At 41.0% G+C, this 24,737-nt stretch overlaps 4 protein-coding genes across 4 annotated transcripts in view; all 4 read left to right on the forward strand.

Annotated features, from left to right (window-relative positions):
* The first annotated feature begins 8,816 nt into the window (after window positions 1–8,816).
* On the forward strand, window positions 8,817–11,389 carry LOC105902859 (hydroxycarboxylic acid receptor 2-like). The gene is made up of 2 exons (XM_031571196.2): window positions 8,817–9,218; window positions 9,682–11,389. Exons 1-2 carry the CDS (start codon window positions 8,817–8,819, stop codon window positions 10,366–10,368), a joined length of 1,089 nt encoding a protein of 362 aa, XP_031427056.1. The 3' UTR covers window positions 10,369–11,389.
* A 3,280-nt stretch (window positions 11,390–14,669) lies between these two features.
* Window positions 14,670–15,827, forward strand: LOC116221006 (hydroxycarboxylic acid receptor 2-like). Its single transcript, XM_031569958.1, has 3 exons — window positions 14,670–15,173; window positions 15,278–15,389; window positions 15,738–15,827. The coding sequence occupies exons 1-2, from the start codon at window positions 14,811–14,813 to the stop codon at window positions 15,350–15,352; spliced, it is 438 nt and encodes a 145-aa protein (XP_031425818.1). The 5' UTR covers window positions 14,670–14,810; the 3' UTR covers window positions 15,353–15,389; window positions 15,738–15,827.
* Window positions 15,452–16,607, forward strand: LOC105902861 (hydroxycarboxylic acid receptor 2-like). The gene is made up of 2 exons (XM_031571197.2): window positions 15,452–15,463; window positions 15,738–16,607. Exons 1-2 carry the CDS (start codon window positions 15,452–15,454, stop codon window positions 16,404–16,406), a joined length of 681 nt encoding a protein of 226 aa, XP_031427057.1. The 3' UTR covers window positions 16,407–16,607.
* A 3,162-nt stretch (window positions 16,608–19,769) lies between these two features.
* The window catches only part of si:dkey-40c11.2 (drebrin-like protein B), a 29,171-nt gene continuing 24,203 nt past the window's right edge, over window positions 19,770–24,737 (forward strand). Inside the window, exon 1 of the mRNA XM_031570471.2 lies at window positions 19,770–20,224. Coding sequence (XP_031426331.1) covers window positions 20,139–20,224 — 86 coding nt within the window. The 5' untranslated portion in view covers window positions 19,770–20,138. The remainder of the gene's footprint in view (window positions 20,225–24,737) is intronic.

Here is a 24,737-nt window from a genome sequence, read left to right on the forward strand (position 1 = left end):
AACTGTTCCAGTAGGACCAGGTCGCATAACTCCTCAAAAGTTTCCACACTAGAAGCTGTGCGCCAACGATTAAAAGTAATCACCAACTCCCGTGAAAACTCAAGGTAGGACTGCTTATCCTCTTTCCTACCGTCCCTGAACCGTTGACGATAAGCCTCCGGGACCCTCTCATACACCTTAAGCACCGCGTCTTTTACTGATTGATAGCTCAGGCTATCTGTCAGAGACAACGCTGATACTACCTCCTGCGCCTTCCCGGTCAATACACACTGTAACATCACCGTGCGATCCGCACAAGACCAAGACCTAGCGTCCGCCACTCTTTCAAAGAGTGAAAAAAATGTTTCGGGATCCCTCTTGATGGGATATAATTTATACCATATATTGAAGATTCAGTCTTAGGTTTTAGTCAGTCAAGATCCAGGTTTTAATCTTATACAGTGGTGGCCAACCAAGGGAGACAAAGCCTGAACGTCCACTCATCGCTTCACCTAAGACTCGTCTGATCTATTCCTTGTAGGATTTGCTCTTAAAAGCTGAGTTTAGGGGTGTTACCGTCTATTCAAATAAGCCCTGGATAGAAAGCTTTGTCCCGACCTGGGGGGGGGAAGGTGAGACCAATGTCGCACCTCACTCCCCTGGTCAAAATCAAGTATATCCACCCAGGAACTGTTTACATGCTAGTTAAATCCAAATAAAAGTAACAATTACTAGGTATAAGGTATAAGATCATTGAATTATTGACTATGGCATATTCTGATGATCTTATACCGGTCCCTTCAGTCCCCCTTTTTAAGACTGTCTGTCTTAAACATCAGATCATTTAACTATTTTCTTTTTCTTGAGTGAGTGGCTTTGTTCAGTCTTTGTCTCAAAAATGTGGCATTCTCTCAGAAGTAATAAGTACACGTACATTGTAACCAGCAGGGAAATGAAATCAAAACAGTGACAACAAAGAAAAACTTAAGGACTCACATGATAACTAACTAAAATGAACTAAACAAAAATGAAAATGTTAGGATTAAACAGAAGATAACGGAGTATGGGAGATACATTACATTGTTACAACATCTTAAAACATTTCTGAGGTGTACATGACGTACTTTATTGTAATGTGGGTTGACGGTTGATACAGTTAAGTGTGTGTCTGTGAGCGAGTGTGTCCGTGTGTGTGTGTGTGTGTGTGTTTGTGTTGATGTTTCAGTTCTTCGCCTCATGTGGTCTTCTCTGTGTATTGTGTCTCTCCTTTGTTTAAAAGCAAGGGTTGACTTTCCTTGGGAGGGGGTAGGACGTGTGTGTGTGTTTGTGTGTGTTTGTGCGTGTTAGTGTGTGTGTGTGTGTGTGTTTGTGTTGATGTTTCAGTTCTTCGCCTCATGTGGTCTTCTCTGTGTATTGTGTCTTGCCTTTGTTTAAAAGCAAGGGTTGACTTTCCTTGGGTGGGGGTAGGACGTGTGTGTGTGTGTTTTTGCGTGTTAGTGTGTGTGTGTGTGTGTGTCTGTGACCAGTGGCGGCTGGTGAATTTTTTTTGGGGGGGGGTGCAGTTGGGCGGCGCGGTTAAAATAGCACTCCACAATAAGAAAAGAGTTTGAGTAGAATATTTAAAAAAAACAAAGCTTTATTTCAAGCACACAGTGCTCAACACTATCCAATAACAACCATCAACAAACTGTAACTTTGGGCATGAGAGGTTCAGAGCAGAATGGTTTCAGAGGTGTACAGAATAAAACAGGTGCCCACACCCTCACATGAGAGGTTTAGAGCACAAGAGATTCAGAAAGAGATATCACATTTTACATTGGGTGTTTGACAAGAGTAGGCCCCACTACTTGTAAAGAAATTTAGCCCTCCTCTCTTTCAAGTTGGCAAATCTCACTAACTTTTCCCTCACAACAGCCAGCATACAGTCAAGAAGTTCATTCTGGACTGTTTTGGATGTTCCCTTAAACACAGTCGTGCTCTCGAGATGCTCTTTCAGTGCACTGTCAAGTGAGGCAACGACGTCCACCAAGCCACGGAATATCCCTGGGTTATCGCGCTCATCATGACCACGCAGGGCCAACTCAAATGCACCACAGAACTTCACACAGTCTATTATTCTTGAGAGAATGTGTCTTTTTCCTTACTTCTTCATTGTGTTTTCAAATGCCAATTCGGTACCCTTAGTCGAGCTGCTCTGCTATACTCAGTCTTCCAAAGAGGCTTAGCTTCAGGCTGTTAGTTAGATGGCTGCGGCAAGATTCGTGCTTCTTACATTTATCGTTGAAGTGCTTTAGATCCCTCATCCCCGTTGCAGTCCAGATTGTTTCAGTCCCAGGACTTTAGAACAACAGGCAGGGGAAACAAAAAAAAACGCATCACTCACTGAACAACCAGCTAACCAGCTCCGGTTAGTATACAGGCTTGAGGAGAAGCTACGGGTGTACGTCCTCCCGCGGTCATGCTCTGCTGCTGCATTTTTAAATCCGGACTTTCGGTTCCCATGTCTTTCAGTCTCTCCTTTATCGACATCTGATCGTCGATTGAAAGGTGTTTCACGAAGAGATACCACCGAGTTTTCAGTCGCCATACTCACAGAATCAAAGTCTCTGCTAGCTATGTTGCTCACGTAGATACGTGAGATTTATATGGGATGTGAGGGAATGATAAAGGTCTCTGATTCGACGAATAGTCCAGTCGCGTTGAAATAAGAAACGATGTCATTGGTTAGGGCGCAACATTTTGCGCCCCAGGATCGAACTTTCATCCGCCAATGAGAAGCTGTCCTTGCTCAAATGTTTCAGAAAAGTATGAGAGCTCCCATTGACTTCCATTTGGCCGGCGCCCCTCCAGGGAGGAGGGGCTTATCTCAGTGATAACGAATGGTAATATATTATATTTGGTCACATTTAAGTGGTTGTTGACAGGGGCTTACGGTCTCCCACACACAATTAACGCGTTAACACAGTACATTTCTTATTTTAATTGTTTGGTATATAATGTTTTTTTTTCATCTCAAAATTTTAGGAGGGGCGGCGCCCTTGCGCCCTGTATTGACGCACCGCCACTGTCTGTGACGCTTGGCTTTTCTCAGTTGTTCCCCTCCTGTGGTCTTTGCTCCTTATGGGTTCATTCCGCATCTCTTAGCATATCAGGAGATTGCCATTTCTTTGAGGTGTCCCCGTCATCTCTTCCTGGGGAGTGGTGGTCATCGGTTCAGGTGTTGCCGTGGTCCTGTGGATTCCAGAGGTGTTGATCTGGGTTGATGGCTGAGGGTGTTGGCTGTGGTCTGAGTTTGTGCCCCTTTCGACGCCTTGGCGAGATGCTGCTTCCTTTTTTGTCATTGCTATTCTCCATATTCCTAAAAACTGTCTGTAACGAGATCTCAGAATAAGATAATACCGGCCAACATCTCCATGAGGCAGGAAGCCTGTTAGCATACTCAACACATCAGACAATAGACATTTGGTACTGGGTGTGAAAGACTGCAGACAGCTTAATCTCAGACAAAAGCAGGTTTGCTTAAATCACATCATCCTGTTACCTGCAAGGTCTGGGCATTTGCATCTAGAAGAAAAGGCCACAGACCCATACTAACCCAATAAAGAACTGAGAGTTGGGATTTGAAAGAAGCTGAATGTTTGAAAGAAATGGAATGATTGAAAGAAATAAAACGTTTTTAAATCTCCTTCAATTCAAACAATTTCACTTAAAGACAAAGTCAGTGGTCAAATGTAGGTTAAACAGTCCTGTAAGTTCATTCATTCATTCATACGACGGCTGGCCAGCCTACAGGCATACACACACATTCATTCGCTTGTTCAGGAGACAGGTGTGTCCATCCCTAAGAGAAAGGAATCAATCTGTTTACAGAGTTACAGTTAGTTAGTTGCAAAATTATCTCATAAAATCCATTTTTATCCAGATTCCAATGGCACTTAAATGCCAAACCATTTAAGGCATTCCTTAATTCATTCATTGCTCCTGGATCATTTGATGAAGTCAAAAATTCAGCAGCTAAACCCTGTTTTGAGAAAACACATTCTGCAGTTATCACCTTATTAAGGTCAATTCTCTCTGAAGCTCAACTCCTCCCCCTTTTGATCTAACAGCAGTCGTCTGCTGCTGTGAGATCACGTACGGTTTCCGAAAAAAAAAAAAAAGCATCTTATTTTCCATGTACCTTAAACCCATACACTAAGGATGAAGACTTTGTTCCGTTATATATATATGCTTACAATTATTCGTAATTGTAACACTTCATACACTGATTTTAACTTGGGTTAAGAAAATCAATGTGTAGGCACAGAAATGTTTAAAGTCTCCACTCCTGCTACCAGGCTAGGATCTGATCACTTCAGCGTAATGGGCCATTCAGGGTCACAGGCGCGGCTGTGCCTGAAGTGTGAATTAAATGGTATGCGTGAGAGATGTCTGTAACTATTGTGTGAACAGACACAGTCTATTTAGCAGTCTAACATCTGACTTTATCAAAAGCATTGTGAAATCTGGATTTAAAGGAATCTTATGTCTTGAATCATGACTGGTCAAATCCAAGAACTGAATCTCCACAATCTAATGTAAATAATTTACAAATTGACCTAGAACAATTTCTAAATTCAAATATTAAAAATGCTGTAGATCCCTTTTCAAACACCCATTTATGACCACAACACTTCTATCCTCTTGGGAACAATATCTGAGCGTGGCAGAAACTAGATTTTCACAAATGATCCAACCCACAGCTCAGACTGTGTTGAATCAGATGTCTGCTACTCTCTAAACAGAGCAGGCTCAAGAGTGTAGTTTCTCCCAAGGGAGAATTACTCAACACTCTGATGTGAATATGGAGCTGAAGGCTCACACACTCGAATTAAGCTTTAGCTTGCTCACGGTGAACTTGCTAGTGCGAAGACTCAATTCCGTCTGAGAATTCCAATCTCAAGACTGTTACTACGATCTACGGCACATATTTTCCCAAGATTAAGTACGTTTACTTACCAAAGTGTTGTGTCAAACGGGGTAAAGCGGATCTTTACAGCAGAACTGAAATCTCAGCAAAATTCCAAGAAGTAATATCTCGGTGGTGGACCTCCAATTGATGGGATATAATTTATACCATATATTGAAGATTCAGTCCAGATAGGCCAGGATTCGTAACTGAGTAATCCACGCATCGAGACAACATCGCTAACCGTTGTGCCACCGTACAACCCTTAAAACAATAGGTCAAACTATTATAAGAAGAAAGAATAGAAAAAGAAAGCCTTTATTGTCGTTGTATTCGCCTACAATGAAATTTGAATTATAGGAGGTACGTTTTTTTTTACCATACGTTTGTGTGCATGTTATTTTAGCAGGCCTTGCGTACCATAACGAATTGAACCAATTCACTGTCCAGAAAAAAATCTTTTCTACACCATATTTTTATTGACCAGCAGGTGTCACTAGAGAGCGAATGACGCTTCGAGTAGTGAACCTTTTTTCAACACGTCTGGCTGGAAAGCTGGAAAGGTTCAAAGGTTCAAAGGTTCAAAGGTTCAAAGGTTCAAAGGTTCAAAGGTTCAAAGGTTCAAAGGTTCAAAGGTTCAAAGGTTCAAAGGTTCAAAGGTTCAAAGGTTCAAAGGTTCATGAATCTTCATTTCGCCATCACTAGTAATACTCATCCGTATATCAGGCAGCAGGAAATCCAAAGAACTTGTCATGTGCGATACCAGACACAGAGTGAAGGGAGTGAGAGGTATAAGTAGGGTCAGTGACAGGTGTGGGTGATTGGTAAACAGGTGTGGGGGATTAGTAAACAGGTGAGTGTGAACGCGGTGCAGGTGAGTGGTGAGTGATGCTGATGACTTGCAGCTGAGAGTGAGTGCTGAAGGGGGCGTTTCCAGAGCGAGCTCAGCAGAAACGTGACAGTGTGACACCTTGGTAATGAGACACCTTGGTAATGAGACACCTTTTTAAAGGCCATCAGTTGGGACTGAAACAGCTGATATTAATTTGCACTGACAAGGGGCCGGATAGCTTTCTAATTACTGATATATTTCAGCTGTTGTCTTGGCTTTCCATGCCTTTTTGCACCTCCCTTTCTTCATGTGTTCAATACTTTTTCCCTGTGTCATTTCAAATTATTACCGTAGTATAATTTCTGAACTTATTTGTTTTGGTTTCTTTGTATGTATGGATTACTTGAGTTGTTACCAATATCTGGTGGCAATTTCATGTCAATAGAACCTTTGGAAATCTATTTACTGAGAAAAACGGTGACGTGTTCAATACTTATTTTGACCGCTGTATATATATATATATATATACATATACGCCTAATGGTGTGTGTGTGTGTGTGTGCGCACGCACCTCTTAACTAGTAACTAGCGTGCACTAGGGCCCTTGATAATAGCGTGCAGTAGGTCCTGTCGTAACTACCTTACGCCACTGTGCTATACACTACCCATCCATCCAACCCCATCCCCCCGAACTTATATAGAAGTTTCTGAAAGTATGACGCACACAAGTTTCCAAAATTATGACACGAGTGAAATGTTTGACGTGGTTTCAGGAACACGTGTGCACCCATCTGCTTGTACACACGCCAGCCAAGTTAAACCAGTTCAAATTGTTATGTGGTTATGTGTAATAAATGTAGAAGTAACTGTTGTTGGTTAGAAGATTTCTGATTCTATTGGTTGATTGATTTTATTCATGATAATATAATATACCCCTGTCCTGCATGTGCACAGGTGGTCATCTAGTGTTACTGCTTCACACCCTTTTAGTCTACAGCCAACACAGTCACAAAGTATAGCTCCTTACATTTTTGGAAACCAAAAGAACTTTCCTATTTAGTGCTGTTCAGTAAATAACCTTGGTTTATTGATTCAAAAGAAATGGGTTTTACACAGATCTTACACGCCACTTTCTCTTTTACACAGTTTACCAGTACCAAAGTGGCAAGTAGAGTGTGTGAGTGACAGTCGTCGTTTTGTATGCTGCAGTTTCGAATTTTTTCATGTTCCGGTTTCTTCTGAAAATTCCTATGAGTGAATGAATGGGCTTTTGGAAAAATTACAAAATAACTGCCGTAGTAGTTAAATAACTGCTTGAGAGACCCCACATTTGATTCAGTTCAATAAAATGTATGTGTATGTCATCTCTGTATAGACCTTAGACCAGGGGTCCCCAAACTTAATCTGAGGAGGGCCAGATCACTCTGCCCTCTTTGGCAGGGCCAGAGTATGTCAGTAACAGTAAATAGTACTGTGGTAAAGAACAAGTCTACCATAGCATCTAATTATATGTTTCAATCTGTTTATATACCATTGTTAGCTGGGTTTATTTCACATTGCCATGGCACTTGCAAACTGGAAAATCTGTCATGCATGTATACATACAATATATTCTGTAGGAATACAATAATTTGACAAAGATGGAAGGGGGTCCCCTCCTTTTGTCTGCTAATCTGCCTTTCCATCGTGTACAATGACAAACTTGGAACAACATCACTCAAGTAAAAAAAAAAATATTAGGCTGCGTCCATACCGTTAATTATCATCGTTCTAACTTGATACTGGGACGATTTTGATTGTTAATTGTACTTGGAAAACGTTTGGACCCAAAAAGATCTTTAAAAAAATAGGGTCCAAGTTAAAAAAAAATCCAGACGTTTCCTTTTAAGTAAACACACAGATGAAGGATTTGACAACCACAATCTGTTGCCACAATCTGCATGAACCAGATGTTTGAGGTGCTAAAGTTAAGTTTCATAAGAAACGCAAGGTGTGAATCAACAGTTGTCTGTAAACAAGAGTACCAATCCAGAGTCCCACATGGTGCTTGAGGCAAGCAACATGATGCAATCCAGCTTTGTTCTGCTTTTCCTGCTTTAGCAACATCTTTATTTTTTGAGACAACAGTTAGTTACAAAAGACCGACCTGTTTATTTATCTCTAGACAATCTGTGTCCCTTTTCCTGTGTGTCTTTACAAGTGTTTGCAACCCCCCCCTTTTGCCTTCTGTGAGGCGCATTGTGTTACCTCCTGGTATGAAATGCGGCGTACAAATGAAGTATTATTGATTGATTGATACTTTAACACATCAAACGGTTTGCATACGTTTCCTACTGGCGTTGTTTTGCTGGTGTTGTTTTTCTTTGGAACCAGGAGGTGTCAAAATGCTAACACTAAAACTTCAAACCTCCATACTCTATTGGTTGATAGACAGGCATGACGACAGCAGGAACATCCCCCTGTCAGAGACATAAATAGTAAATATGCCAACAAAGGTCATAGATCCCTACAGCACTTTATGAATGACATGCTTTTATTGTGACTGGTGAGTATCTAATTCAGTGTGGCAATATACAGTGTATTTAACCTGTATGTGTGTGTTGACATTTTTAATACAAACCCTTCAATGTGCGACATACAAATTCATTTAATGTGATGAAAGTTCCTTTTTACTTTTCAAAACACATTTCATTATAGCATGTATTTTCTGTATTTTCTTACTGTATTTTCTTAACCATACACATTTGGAAAATGTTCAATGTATTCGTTAAGGTTGTGCCATTTTCAAGTTTATATATGATATTGAGTATATATATATATATATATATATGAGTTGTCTGTAGTTTTTCATTTAATATATACTGTAAGTCTTTATGTCACTTATAAGTGAATGTTACAGAAGGTACAAATATACAGGTTCAATTAATCTGTAAAAGTGCATTTAAATGAATAGTATACCATTACAAGTTCTAAACTTTTTGTTTTCTTTCTTGTTACAGAAAAAAACGAAGGTGAAAAGAGGAAGAGGAATTCTTAATTAAAATTGAATTTGTCAAAATGCTCCCAGAGCCAAACTTCACCACAACTTCGAACCTCACAACCACAATTCCTAATAGTGGTGATGGTGGCTGCCCACCAGTCGGTAAACAACTGGGACGTGTGATCCTGACCCCAGTCCTCACCATTTATGTCATACTGGGGCTGCTGGGAAACATAGTCGCCCTGTGGATATTCTGCTTTAAACTGAAGACCTGGAACCCTAACCACCTGTTCCTCTTCAACCTGGTTTTCGCCGACTTCATGCTTCTACTATGTGTGCCGCTGATAATCGATGAAATGCGCAGGGGCCACTGGGTGTTTGGAGATGGCCTGTGCCGGATCAACCTCTTCCTGATGTTTACTAACCGCTCGGCCAGCATTGCGCTCATGACCGTGGTGGCCATTTACCGCTACTTTAAGGTGAGGAAAGGAAAACAGACTGTATCATTATGTTGTGTCCACACTTCTACTGATAAACCTGAATGTGCTCCCAACCAGGGGTACATTGACCACAGAAGATACTTCTGCAGTTGCCAGAGGGGGACGTGTTGGGTAGTTTAGCTAAGCTCAGCTGATTACAAATCAGTGTGATCTTGTTGATATAATGACCAGTAAGGTATCTATTTGTAGCTAACATCTCCCATCTGGCTACAAGCAAGCAGAGAATTAAACACTTAGCTAAAAGTAACAGATACATAGTTGAGATAGTTAGCTAAAAGTAATGGATCAATATTGAAATTGCTAGCTAACAGTAATGGACAAATGGTTCAAATAGTTTAAAGTAATGTATAAACAGTTGAAAAAGTGAAGTAAACCCTGGTGAGGGCAGGTCTGTGACTTTGTAAAATCTAAATGTTGTATCATTTCTGCCCTCTTGTTCCAGGTGGTCCACCCTCACCACTGCTTCACCCGCATGACTCAGCGGCAGGCTGCGTTCGTGTTGGTGTTAGTCTGGCTGTTGGTGATCAGTCCTTGGGTTCCCATTCTGGCTTATAACCACATCAAGGGCAGCGGCAACAACACCCGGTGCTTGTTTTTCACTCCTCACAAAGAGGCGCCCCGCGCCACCATCCTCCTGGTGGCCATGCACCGCGTGCTGATGGTGCTGGAGTTCATCTTCCCACTGGCCATGCTGCTGTTCTGCTCCATCCGGATTTCCAGCTTCCTAAAGGCACGTCAGATGGGAAAACCTGACAAGGTACGCAAGGCAATGCGAGTGTGCACTGCCATCGTTGGAGTGTTTACGGTGTGCTTCCTACCCGGTACGGTGACGACCATTGGGTTGTGGGTCATCAGCTCATACCGCAGGTGGGACTGTGCCGCCTTCAACACCATTGTGCAGCTCAACTATGTGTCTTACGGGCTGAATTTCCTGAACTCAGCACTGGACCCCATTGTCTACGTCTTCTCCAGCTCCATGTTCAGGAAGGCCCTGTTGAGTGCGTTGCCCTGCGCCATGTGCTGCGGACAGAAGACAGGCGAGAACACGCCTCAGTTGACCACCCAGGCAGAGCTGAAACCCATAAGGGTCAATGACGACTCCAGGCCTCCTCAGAATAAAATGACCTGAGATGTAATAATCTCTATAACAATGTTTTACATTTCGTTGCCTCTGTACCTGTACTCTGTGCAATGACAATAAATTGAATTCAATCCAATCCAATAACAAACACTTATTTTTACAATTAAAAACCGTGATATATTAAAGAGGCTAATCAGTGTGATGTTTTACATATTTTGAATACCAATCATCTGATGTTTGTGAAAAAGATTGTTACTTCGACTACCGTGTTATGAGGAGATAGCCTAGTTCCTGATGTTCAGTTTGTGTTGTACATTGTACATACCAGTGTCTGACAAGGCAGCCCATTTGTCCAATCATTCATACTTTTGATAGTCTCAATCCTACACAGCATGCATGGCAAGACATTTGTTACCTGGATGATATCGTTCTTAGTTTGATCTTTGAACTTGGATTTGGACAATAAAATAGACAATATTATATATATATATATATTATAATATATATATTACACACCGTTACTGTGAAATCAAGTTTGGCCCCATATTGCTACACATTGTGCACCTTTAGGGGATGTATTGTATTTGTGTCCTCTAATAAACTTGTTATGCTTCACTATTGATGAAGGCTTTTTTTTTTTTAAACATTCAGAATGTTTTGTTGCTGTTCAATTTTTTTTTTTTAAATAATCCTTTGTAATATTTTTAAACCACTGTGATTTGTACAAAATGGAACAAAACAAGTAGGAAAACTACTTTGCCGTTTTAGTATTTTAATGTTTGACTTGGCTTTTATTAAAATTTAACAGAATATTTTACCAAAGTGTGTTTGTTATTTCTACATACTGACTGTCTTAATCCTGTCCTGAATGTCTAACTCTAGTCCTGATTTTATAGATGCAGCAACTTGGAACTACAGTCACTTGGCAAACCGATAATGAAGTTTTATTAGTAATAATACTCATAGTGTATGCAAAACCTCCACTGATGGTACCAGGCTGATGTACCAACCATTTTTGGTAAAAGCATACTTCACAATATGGTAGGAAGAAAATACCACCAGATATCAGGCCTAGTTGTGATTAAGCAGAGGTCAAGATATTGCTACTGTTTGTCAATGATCAACAAGAAATCATCAAAGACATAGGGCTGCTTCTAATAATGAATCTAATGATCATCTGACTGATACTTTAGAGGCAGTTGCTCAACGTCTGACTAAGATTATACAGCTGTGTTTGTACAAGTACAACAACAACATGTTTTGAACAATTATACCTTTAACAAATAACTGTTCGAGCCTTACAGTCAAAAATGTTATAGAACTATTCTTGAGGAGGTTACAAGTGTGAATATGATTAATATGATATCATAAATGGTTTGGTTGTTTTTAAAATGAGTATTTCATAAAGGATGACTAAATATGCTCTTCATTAAAATTATGTCAAACACATATTTTCTTGATACAATGGAGGTTGTTCGACACAAAGTAAATATGCCTTCTGGTATTAGCGCCAATGTGTGCACATAATTGCCTTGCCTCTAACATTATTCCCACCAGTAGATGGAGACACATGTCAATGTTTAGACCAACCCAAACTCCACTAGGATGACAGATTAGATGGTGGCTTCAGCCCTCACTCTACTCATTTATCTACTCGTGCAAGTATCCGCTCCCCTGTGGAATATTTCAGTCAAAAACACGTCCCGCAGCTAGTGAAACTAAACAACCTGGAATACCAGTAACAAGCAAATGCTGGAGCTCTCTGTAGTAAGTGAGCCTGTTACCAGCTAGCGTGCTAGAGGTGTTATGCAGCTTCGAAGAGACTGATATTACCTTATTATCAGCATGGCGCTTGCTGCTTTACAGTTAGTCTACAGCAACAACAGCAATTGGCTGAGAGTTGACCTGGTCATAGGTAGCCTTTTAAAAAGTTGAGTTTAAAATGAATGTACTAATGTCTGCCATGTTACAGATTAGCAAACAACTCAGAAACAGTAGACAAACAACTCAGAAACAGGAGACATGTTGAGAACCGTGCACACAAATTAATAAACCAAGGGAACAGGGGAATAACCTGTGCGTTTGGATTGATAAACCGAGGGAACAGCCTGTCCGCCCAGACAAACCCGACGATGACCGCTTTGAAATGCACTGTGGCAGGAGAGGCTTTGAATGTGGTATACAACCTATATGACCTTATTATCGACCTCAGTCAGTTTTAAGACAAAGCATGTGCTGTAACTCTCTTTCAAATGATCAGTGTGATTTACAAGGTGAAACTATTTGCTGAAATTACATGGAGTTATTCTCTCAAATGCTGAATAAATCTAAAGATTTACTAAAATGTCTGGAGAGTACACTGTAGTAACTTCAGTGAACCAATTTCTCTCTCCTCAGACACCTCAGCTCAAGGATGAGATTGCTGCTATCTAGAGGATCAAGGTTTCAGGTTAATTTCTTGAAGGAAATTAATCATTTTCTAAAAAGTTTCTGAAAGTATAACGCACACAAATTTTCAAAATTATGACTCGAGTGAAATGTTTGACGTGATTTCAGGAACACGTGTGCACCCATCTGCTTCTACACACGCCAGCCAAGTTAAACCAGTTCAAATTGTTATGTGGTTATGTGTAATACATGTAGAAGTAACTGTTGTTGGTTAGAAGATTTCTGATTCTATTGGTTGATTGATTTTATTCATGACAATATAATATACCCCTGTCCTGCATGTGCACAGGTGGTCATCTAGTGTTACTGCTTCACACCCTTTTAGTCTACAGCCAACACAGTCACAAAGTATAGCTCCTTACATTTTTGGAAACCAAAAGAACTTTCCTATTTAGTGCTGTTCAGTAAATAACCTTGGTTTATTGATTCAAAAGAAATGGGTTTTACACTGATCTTACACGCCACTTTCTCTTTTACACAGTGTACCAGTACCAGAGTGGCAAGTAGAGTGTGTGAGTGACAGTCGTCATTTTGTATCCTGCAGTTTCGAATTTTTTTCATGTTCCGGTTTCTTAAGAAAATGAAGTGAATGAATGGGCTTTTGGAAAATAAACAAAATAACTGCTGTAGTACTTAAGTAACTGCTTGAGAGACCCCACATTTGATTCAGTTCAATAAAATGTATGTGTATGTCATCTCTGTATAGACTTTAGACCAGGGTCCCCAAACTTAATCTGAGGAGGGCCAGATCACTCTGCCCTCTTTGGCAGGGCCAGAGTATGTCAGTAACAGTAAATAGTACTGTGGTAAAGAACAAGTCTACCTTAGCATCTAATTATATGTTTCAATCTGTTTATATACCATTGTTATTTGGGTTTATTTCACATTGCCATGGCACTTGCAAACTGGAAAATCTGTCATGCATGTATACATACAGTATATTCTGTAGGAATACAATATTTTGACAAAGATGGAGGGGGGTCGCCTCCTTCTGTCTGCTAATCTGCCTTTCCATCGTGTACAATGACAAACTCACTTAAGTTAAAAAAAAAACAATATTAGGCTGCGTCCATACCGTTAATTATCGGCGTTCTAACTTGATACTGGGACGATTTTGATTGTTAATTGTACTTAGTAAACGTTTGGACCCAAAAAGATCTTTAAAAAAAATAGGGTCCAAGTAAAAAAAAATGCAAAAGTTTCCTTTTAAGTAAACACACAGATGATCAAAGGATTTGACAGCCACAATCTGCATGAACCTGATGTTTGAGGTGCTAAAGTTAAGTTTCATAAGAAACGCAAGGTGTGAATCAACAGTTGTCTGTAAACAAGAGTACCAATCCAGAGTCCCACATGGTGCTTGAGGCAAACATGATGCAATCCAGCTTTTTTCTGCTTTTTTCTGCTTTAGCAACATCTTTATTTTTGAGACAAGGTTAGTACGTCATTTCCTGTTAATTTATCTCTAGAAAATCTGTATGTCTTTACAAGTGTTTGTAACCCCCCCCCCTGTCAGAGATATAAATAGTAAATATGCCAACAAAGGTCATAGATCCCTAAAGCCCTTTATGAATGACATGCTTTCATTATGACTGGTGAGTATCTAATTCTCTGTATTAAGTGTGGCAATATACAGTCTTATTTAACCAATGCGTGTGTTGACATTTTTAATACAAACCTTTCGATGTGCAACATACAAATTAATTTGATGTGATGAAAGTTCCTATTTACTTTTCAAAACACATTTCATTATAGTTTATATTTCAAGTTTATATATGATATTGAGTATATTTATATATATATGAGTTGTCTGTAGTTTTTCATTTAATATATACTATAAGTCTTCATGTCACTTATAAGTGAATGTTATTAACTTGTCAGAAGGTACAAATATACAGGTTCAATTAATCTTTAAAAGTGCATTTAAATGAATACTATACCATTACAAGTTCTAAACTTTTTGTTTTCTTTCTTGCTACAGAAAAAAACGAAGGTGAGAAGAGGAAGAGGAAATCTTATTGAAATTAATTGAATTAGTCAAAATGCTCACTTTTCCTAATAGTAGTTATGGTGGCTGCCCACCAGTCGGTAAACAACTGGGACGTGTGATCCTGCCCCCAGTCTACACCGTTGATGTCATACTGGGGTTGCTGGGAAACATAGTTGCCCTGTGGATATTCTGCTTTAAACTGAAGACATGGAAGCCTAACCACCTGTTCCTCTTCAACCTGGTTTTCGCCGACTTCATGGCTCTATTTAGTCTGCCGCTGAGGATCGATTCCTTGCTCAGGGGCCACTGGGTGTTTGGAGATGGCCTGTGTCGGATCAACCTCTTCCTGATGTTTACTAACCGCTCGGCCAGCATTGCGCTCATGACCGTGGTGGCCATCTACCGCTACTTTAAGGTGAGGAAAGGAAAACAGACTGTATCATTATGTTGTGTCCACACTTCTACTGATAAACCTGAATCTGCTCTTAACCTGTCTGACACTTATTACATTTTGTACAGGATACAAGACAATGCCAAACACTAACTGGTTGGTTTCCTAGTAGTGTTGAGGCAATGATTCCCAACCAGGGGTAGATTGACCACAGAAGATACTTCTGCAGTTGCCAGAGGGGTACGTGTGGGGTAGTTTAGCTAAGCTAAGCTGATACAAATCAGTGTGATCTTGTTGATATAATGACCAGTAAGGTATCTATTTGTAGCTAACATCTCCCACCTGGCTATAGTTAACAAGCAAGCAGAGAATTAAACACTTAGCTAAAAGTAACAGATACATAGTTGAGATAGTTTGCTAAAAGTAATGGATCAATATTGAAATTGCTAGCTAACAGTAATGGACAAATGGTTCAAATAGTTTAAAGTAATGTATAAACAGTTGAAAAAGTGAAGTAAACCCTGGTGAGGGCAGGTCTGTGACTTTGTAAAATCAAAATTTTGTATCATCTCTGCCCTCTTGTTCCAGGTGGTCCACCCTCACCACCGCTTCACCCGCATGACCAATCGGCAGGCTGCGTTCGTGTTGGTGTTAGTCTGGCTGTTGGTGATCAGTCCTCGGGTTCCCATTCTGGCTTACAACCACATCAAGGGCAGCGGCAACAACACCCAGTGCTTCTTTTTCACTCCTCACAAAGAGGCGCCCCGCGCCACCATCCTCCTGGTGGCCATGCACCGCGTGCTGATGGTGCTGGAGTTCATCTTCCCACTGGCCATGCTGCTGTTCTGCTCCATCCGGATTTCCAGCTTCCTAAGGGCACGTCAGATGGGAAAACCTGAAAAGGTGCACAAGGCAATGCGAGTGTGCGCCACCATCGTTGTAGTGTTTACGATGTGCTTCCTACCTAGTACGGTGACGACCATCGGGGAGTGGGTCATCCGCTCATACCGCCGGTGGGACTGTGCCGCCTTCTACACCATCGTGAAGCTCAGCCATGAGTCTTACGGGCTGAATTTCCTGAACTCAGCACTGGACCCCATTGTCTACGTCTTCTCCAGCTCCATGTTCAGGAAGGCCCTGTTGGGCGCGTTGCCCTGCGCCATGCGCTGCGGACAGAAGACGAACACGCCTCAGTTGACCAGCCAGGCGGAGCTGAAACCCATGAGGGTCAATGGCGACTCCATCACCGTAGCTTAAGTGAATGTAGTACTGTTTGCAGATCTTGACAGTAATGTTATGAGGATGTGAACGTGAACTTATCCGACATAACTTATACACAGGTGACCAGAAATGACACAGGAGATGTATCAGCTTTTTCTCTTTTACTGTTCCTTTTACACTGTGTCGATTTGAATTCATCACACAAGCATCATTGTGGTAAAGAAAATGCACACACAGATACAGAAAACAAATAAATTATTACATTTATGAAGTGCAATAAATAAGCATTAAATGTCCTTGACCATGCTTAACATTCAGAACCAGCTGTACAGCAAAACCCCAGTAACATACTGAATCTCACCTGCTTGCAACACTGCACTTTGAAACAGTCAGCAGGTTCGCATAACACTATTCACTATTTACAGCACATTTGACAATCATTTAGGGAGGTTCTTTCATGTATAAAAGTATGACATTATCACAACAACTGATGTACAGAGCTCAGAATGGAGAAGCAAAATACATTTACATTTTACATTTATTTTACATTTACATTTAGTCATTTAGCAGACGCTTTTGTCCAAAGCGACATACAAGGTAGAGAACAGGCAAGCGGGAACAGCTGAGTAATTACAAGTAATTTGGGTAAACTGAGTCACTAAACAAGAAAGGCTATGGTCAGAGGTGACAAACAAACCAGTCTCTTTAACAGAGCTTCAGAAGTCGTCTGCAGAGATGGAAGAACCTACCAGAAGGAAGACCATCTCAAGTACCTCGTATACTAATCACTACTGTTGTAATTTATACAAAATTCTTAAAGTCCTTTTCTTTGCTGCAGAAAGGTATTAAGACACTCTGCATCAGTAGGCCTGATGATGTCCAGTTAGCAGCTGATTGTGGGAAATGCCTCAAAGACTACACTGATAGAGTGAAGGTACAAGACGTCCATAACCAATCAAGTCTAGCATCATCAAAGGCTCTAATTCACATTAAAACAAACCATACAGAATAATGTAACATGCCACAAGAAACCAGAACAAGCACCTAAAAAACACAATGAATGACACTAAAGTGGTTTTTCATTGAGGGCTCTTCAAGGTTTCTCCAGTTGGCAGCAAATTCCATTCCAATGCCATGTTCATCATTTGTAAGAATTACTAGGAAAGGGCCTAGGAATTAGTCGTATCAAGAGGGAAGATGTAACGAAAAATCATATAGAGAGCCAAAGAATAATGTCCAGGTGCTGAGGTCACCTTTGACCCACTGAATAACCCAGCCACATGCCAACCCTTCATGTCAGCTCTAAATGCATAAAATGAGGGGGTGGACTGAAAAATCACTGCATTTCTACAGCTCAGACCCCTAAATCAATGTACACAAACAAAGAAGACACTGGCTTCATTCCTTAGAGTTCTGAATAATGACTATGGTATGCCTCTCTGGTGGTTCTGGAAGCTAAGATGAAGCTTGTGAAAACACCAAGTTGGTATTTGAGCCTAGGCCTGACCAGAAGAGAAACAAGCTCACCAGGTAACATAAATCAGTGGATGCAAAGGTGAATTGTATGAACATATTTGACCATCTCAGCATTCCAAACTTCTCAAAGGTTGTTTTGTATTATGTATCTCTGCATATAAACCCACAGAACTGATCTACCTGACTTACAAGGAGCTGTGAATGTATGCAAGGAAGTGCACTACACACATACTGGAAAATAACCTTTCCTTTAATATTTAAGAAAGATGATTCTCAAGAGACTGAAAACAGGGAAAGTCGGGGGAATATGATTTATTTTGATAATCCACTACCACTGCTGGGACACCAATCTCACCCATGTTTAATTGTCAGTGCCATTTAATGAATATTTGCAAGATATGGAATGATATCAGAAATCTAAGAAAACAGTGCTGAAACATTGAGCCACGAGACCAGCTTGCAAATGGACGATGTGGGGTGTGAATTCAGTGTTAACACAAACAGATCCTATGTCAAATCTTATTCAGTAGAGATATAGAGAGACACCACCTCTGAAGCCTTTCGAGGTTAGTATGTGGATTGAGTCAGTAAGAACTTCAGGGATGTTCTAGGACCTGGACTCATGTCTTTGTGATGAGTGTTTTGTGGTTGGCTGAACTCTCACCTCAGGATGTAGAAACAGACCCAGGAGATGAGATGTACTAGTAATGATACATCATCATGTATGTGGATACTGCACACACACACACACACACACACACACATACAGAGAGACAGAGAGAAAAAGAGAGAGAGAGAGAGAGAGAGAAAGAGAGAGAGAGAGAGAGAGAGATAGACTATGCACAATGCTGATATACTTTACTCAACACTCAACAGCTATCAACATCTGTACTTGGTAGAATGTAATAGAAGTGACTCATCAGTGGCATGAAGCCTCTGGGGTTCACACACACACACACGCACACACACACACACACACACACACACACACACACACACACACATATATATGTATATGTATATTTAAGGGAATAAAGGTCATTGTCATGATATCCATTATGATATTAATTATGCGCATAATGTTATGTGAATGATGTTGAATCAGTATTTGAAATGTAGCTATACAGACATATTGAATGACAATATTTGTGGCGGTACTTATAAAGAATATATGCATGTGATAAGAGGTGATATGGTTGTTTTCAGTGGTCAGAGTGCATGGCTGAAAAAAAAGTTTAGCATTTTGATAGCAGGAAAAGGAAAAAAATTGCAGGAAAAAATCTTACACAAACACAGCTGTGATCAATTCAAAAGGACCAAAGGTATGTTAAAGGAGAGAAACTTATCAGATAAATTGGTTCCTCAGGACAACAAAGTCTACATTAAAACATAAACACAAAGCATCCACCTCGTCCTCGTAGGATAGGCTCTGACAAGCATCTCTGGACATGGCAACTGAACTCCTCCCGTGCTTTTTTAGAAAGAGGTCTGTTGCCCCAAAACCAGTTCCCATGAAATTGCCCATGCTGATTCCATCAGGGTCTCCCTGGGCCAACTTCACTGTACATGAGTTATCAGTGGCTGCCAGGAAAACAGGGACTGCTCGCAGACCCACTATTTCACAATAGGTGATTGACAACTCAATGGTTTGTCAATAGGTGACTCCAAATCCTCCTCAGCTGTGAATCCCCGTATTGTTCCTTTTTAATATCCCCTAAATCAGAAACATGTCCCACGTTCACGGATTTAAATAGTAGAAGAACGTACAGGTTAATAATTGATAATGATTAATCTAGTTGTTAATCAGTTTTGAATAGCCTTTGTTAAATAATCCAACACGGGAATGCTCATAAACTAGAGCTCATTTATTAGACCGCGCCTTCTCTGGTTTCGCCTGGTTTATCCTTATTTTTATTTTGTCCATTTATTCATATACTGAACGAAATGGATAACTGTAGAAACACCATACAATCGTGTGAGGTGTTCTGTGTGAGTTTTCCTGTAAGCGCCAGATGGATTTGCGTAACTGCGACTTTTTCCCTTGACGGGAGGTGGGGCTTTTGGCGAAAGATTACATTTCCAAAGTTTTCCCGTCTCACCGTTAAATTCTGGTGCAGAAGAAAACGCTATGTGGTGCCTGCCAACCAGAACGAGAGCCGTCCCTAGCAGTAACTAAGTGTACTCAGTTTGCAAACCATAGCTATTATTTTTGGGATATTTCGGATTTAGGTTTGCCTCTTGACTTGAAACATCTGAGGTAGCCTGGCATTGTTAAGGGAGGATTTGATCACAATGAAAGGAGTAAACTTGGATACCTACAATCTCTCCTTGCTGACTGCAAAGGAGGACATTCTGAATCCCCGAGCCTCTACCAACTGGTAAAGTATTTAATGACTGAAAACACGACACGTTGTGAATTATAATACAGCAGAACTCCCGATGTAAAGCTGAAAAGAAGTAAAGGCAGTGTATGGTTGAAGACGCATTTAACAAAGCGTTCATTGCTGTTCGTTGCTGTCCTATAAACATTGATTTAAACATGACTGGCATAATTCCGTTGACTTACGTAAATAGTTGGCAGTCTTGCTAAAAACACAGGGGTTAAAGAAATCCGTACTACATTCTGTACTAGGTAGACAGCCGAAGAGTGCCTAACGTTACAATAGTTAATGCATTTATGAATAGCCTTAAGACACCTGAACTGTTTCAGGTACCTGCCACATAAGGTATTGCTACATTTCACTCACCAGCTTTAAAATTGTCTATTCCTTGACAGAATTATTTTGAATTTTAAGGTCTTAAGGTCTTATTTTTTATTTTTTGTACAGTCAAATGCCATTTAAGCATCAATGCCCAAACTGTTTATGGTTTCTTAAACACGGTCCTATGACTGCTTCACAGCATTACTTCACATGAACTCCTAGCTTCAGTCTCAGTTGTCCTCAATACTCTGCTCATGAAAAATGGCCAGTGGGTTTTTGCTCACAGAGTTGTGTTGATATATGAGGAGTCTTGCCGACTCATTGCATGAACATGATAGATTGAAGTATCTCATCCTCATGAATGGCTAATGCTCAGTCCACTTCTAGCATTACTGGGTGTGGTGTGGAAGTCAGGTTTCCAACTAAATGACTTCTCAGTGCAAACTGCACATGGGGCAAGCCATCACATCAGAGCCTTCTTAGCTGCCGTTGTCTGTTTTACACGCAACCCACCCCAGCTCTCTTGGCCATTGCTACTCTGAACCTCAAAGAGAAACAATGTGCATTGTCCTCTGTGTGTGTGTGTGTGTGTGTGTTGGGGCCTGGCTTCTCAGTAGCCATGGTGACATCGCACTCCCCTGCAGATCGCTTCTCCCTCTGCTGCGTCTCAAGAGGCAGTTTCCCTAATGGCCGCAGACAGGCAGAGAATCCATTGCCATCCACTTCCATGGTGCTCCACACAGCAGCTCTGAGGCTGTGCTCTGTTTCTTGTTGCACATAAACACCATGGAATTTTTTTTTTACAAATGCCATTCCAGCAACACGAGTCCGGTGAAGGAATACTACAAGTCATCCTGAAGTTTGAGGAGCAAAGTTGAGCGTAGGACAATAGTAGAGGATGTGGATGTGATGTAGGTACCTAAGCTTTATAAATGTTTTTAGTGTGATGATGGTTCCCTCACAGATTTTTAAACCTCTCTCTGAGGAGGCTTGTTGCCACAGTACCAAGTTGAGAAGTCACAATGACATCATAAAGTTTTCCAGACAGCCCCACCACAACGTGTGTGTGTGTGTGTGTGTGTGTGTGCGTGTGTGTTTGTGCGTGCGTGTGTGTGAGTGGGAGAGAGAGACTGTGTGTGTGTGTGTGTGTGTGTGTGTGTGTGTGTGTGTGTGTGTGTGTGTGTGTGTGTGTGTGTGTGTGTGTGTGTGTGACCCCACTGGCCTTGAGGCCCCCATGTCTATTATCTAAGGACCTTGCAGCAAGGGGGGGCAACTCAATGGGAAATGGCCCTGATGTTGACAGACTACTGAGACCAGACTATTTCACCTCTCTCTCTCTCTCCATCTCTCTCTCTCTCTCTCTCTCTCTCTCTCTCTCTCCATCTCAGGGACCTGACACACTCATTCTTACATACAGTCTTTCTCTGTTCAGTCACTACTTTTCCTCTTGTAAAATTTGACCATGGCTAAATTTAGCATCTTGAGAAGGCACATTAGACTCTGTCCTTTGACTAGAGTTAGTCAATAAAATCAATCCGGATACTTTGAGTTAGCCACACTTTTATTGCAGTATTTCAGAAAAAAAGTATGGATTCTGTGTTACATAGATCTTTTTCTTGCTTGCTGTGCTCTACAGCGCTTGGATCTGAGAGGCTTGTTCAAGCAGTGGAAACTGCAAACACACCCGTTTTCTCCAGAGGTACTTGCATTTCTCTTAGTCGCTGTCATTGGGTGTGGAACTGACATTATGTTGGGTCCGACTCAACTGGCAGTCCACAAAAGCCAACTGGAACAGATGATTGTGTTTTTTGACAAACCTAGAGCTGTGTGAGACACAGAGGAACTGTCGACACTTGCCCCAATAACGAGATGGCACGTAGGTGGTTTGTGCTGGTTTGCATCCAGTTGGTTAGATCAGGCTTTTTGAAAAAAATGAATTGCCAGCAATTCCCACAACAGCGTTCCATGTTGGAAGCACTCAAAGGGGCAACTCCCCATGACCTGACAGCAAAGGAATTTACTGAGAGATTTTCCCCCTTATCTTAGTGTTGGGCTAATGGATGTGATGGTGTTTAGGGCCAAAGAATTGTGTTTACAAAAGCACACAGCGAATGGAAAAGTGGAGGCTTGTGCAGTTGTGTGGAGGTTTTGAGGCCAATCTTGGCTGAAGCTGCATCTCTTAAATGTATTTTTATATACACAATGACTTTTAATTCATGATTTTTCATTGCCCATCAATGAAATCCAGACTTTAAGCAAAACTGAAATCCTGATGAAGGAATCGGCAGCTGGAAGTCTTTCCACTCTCTGTGCTGCTAGAGGAATAGCTTATGGCACTGTCCTAGTTTTAAAAAGGGGATGATTGCATTCCCCTTTTCACAATGTGTTTTCACATACCACCCTCAGTTTGCATGGCCTGTGTTCATCCTTCTTCTTTGTGTATGCCATTGGGAACGGGGCAAATGGATGACAGGTGTTACCAATCACAAGCAAATTAGCTTGGAATGGCATTGTGTAGATGCTATTATTTCCAGTTGTCTATATTGGAGAGATTAACATTCTTACCTCTAGTTTAGAGAAGAGTTTGCTTTTATTATGTGTCTGGTGCTCATACAATGACAATTAGGGTAATGGATGACATGGCGTTCAGGTGGCAGAAATTAATGCAGGTTTGAAGTTGGTAATGCGGCCACAAAGCGAAGCTTAAAATATAGTGTAATGGTACCAACGGCACTAAACTAATCTAATGGTACTAAACTAAAGTAACGGTACGAAAAGATATTCCAGACATATGGAACATGTCGCTATTCTCTGTACTTCAGTCGGTCCACTAATTTATACGAACTTGGCGAATTTACATGCAGGTGCAATAGGATCAGAAAACTGGAAATACGTCATAGGTGTGGAAAAATCTAAATTGAATTGACGTTCTAAAGAATGTGTCACAATAGGAAATTCAACCAAGACGTAGGATAATGGAACCACAATATTCAGTAATTCAAAGTATCATGGGCCTTTATGGTTTAATCATGTAGACTTCAAGTCATGGATGAGAGATCACAAAAGTGACACTTAAAATTCCTGTTACTGAAATGTTTTCACCAGAACAGGAACATGTTGTGAGGTATGTGTAAAACTGTTTTATGATGTGTGTCTTGGACTGCCTGCTCCTGAAATAGGTGAAAATCCTCTGGTCATCTGTCCAGTGGATGCAGGTGGCAAATCAGGTCAATCTGGCACATGATAGCTGCTGGCGCACTGTTTAAAGACTGAGTGTGACTCATGAAATATGGACCTCCATGTATCCACCAGTCCCCTATTGTGTTGAAGTGCTTAGTATATTTACTATTAAAACGTAATCCAGATATAGTCTAGAACATTTACGAGATAATTCTGTAATAGATACCAAGATAACATCACTACACCTGCAGGCCAAAAGTTCTTGTGCAACAATTTATTTCATTAAAGTGGCTTTTTGCTGTGGGCACACAGGATTGGCTTTTATTCAAATGGCTTTGTTTTAATAATAGATCTTCTTAAAGTGAGTCATTGTGGTGAATGATTTAAAGTATGTGCTGAATTATCTCATTATCTTAATTGAAATGCATTGGGAGTTTCTCATGCTCTGAAGAATGTTCAAGAAAAAAAAGATTCTCAGTCATAGAGCTTCAGACCAGAAATGAGGGGAGGAAAAAAAACGAATCCTTTCAAGTCACTGAATGATGTGAAGAGTCAAAAGATAATACCTATGATCTCTTAGGAACGTGGCATTTTTCGCTCAGATGCCGCACATTAAAGGCCGCTCTGACCACGGATCAAGCGAGAAGCCATTGCTTTAAGTGGAGTTGTCTTAAGTGTCACAGGAGGCGTCCCACCTGTGTCCCCGGCACCAAACGGCTTGGGTTTCACCAGAGGGCCAGGTGTTTGGTGTGCGCTGGCTTTACAGAGAGCCCCTGGCTCGCTCACTCACGCATGGCTAAGGTAAGGCAGGAGAGGCTCGGCTTTCTCCAATTACCCCGACAGAGGCTCCCTCTCTCAGGGAACGGCTGTGATGAGTTCTGCACTACTAGAGTGCACCGCCACCCGCCCATAGTCAGGTGGCTTAATGCACAATTTAGGCTCGACTGCGTCGTTAAGCCACCCGCCCCATATGGTGTATGTGTGCTACCTTATTGGAGATGTCATTCAC

Source organism: Clupea harengus, chromosome 7 (genome assembly GCF_900700415.2).
Source record: "Clupea harengus chromosome 7, Ch_v2.0.2, whole genome shotgun sequence".
Lineage (NCBI taxonomy): Eukaryota > Metazoa > Chordata > Actinopteri > Clupeiformes > Clupeidae > Clupea > Clupea harengus.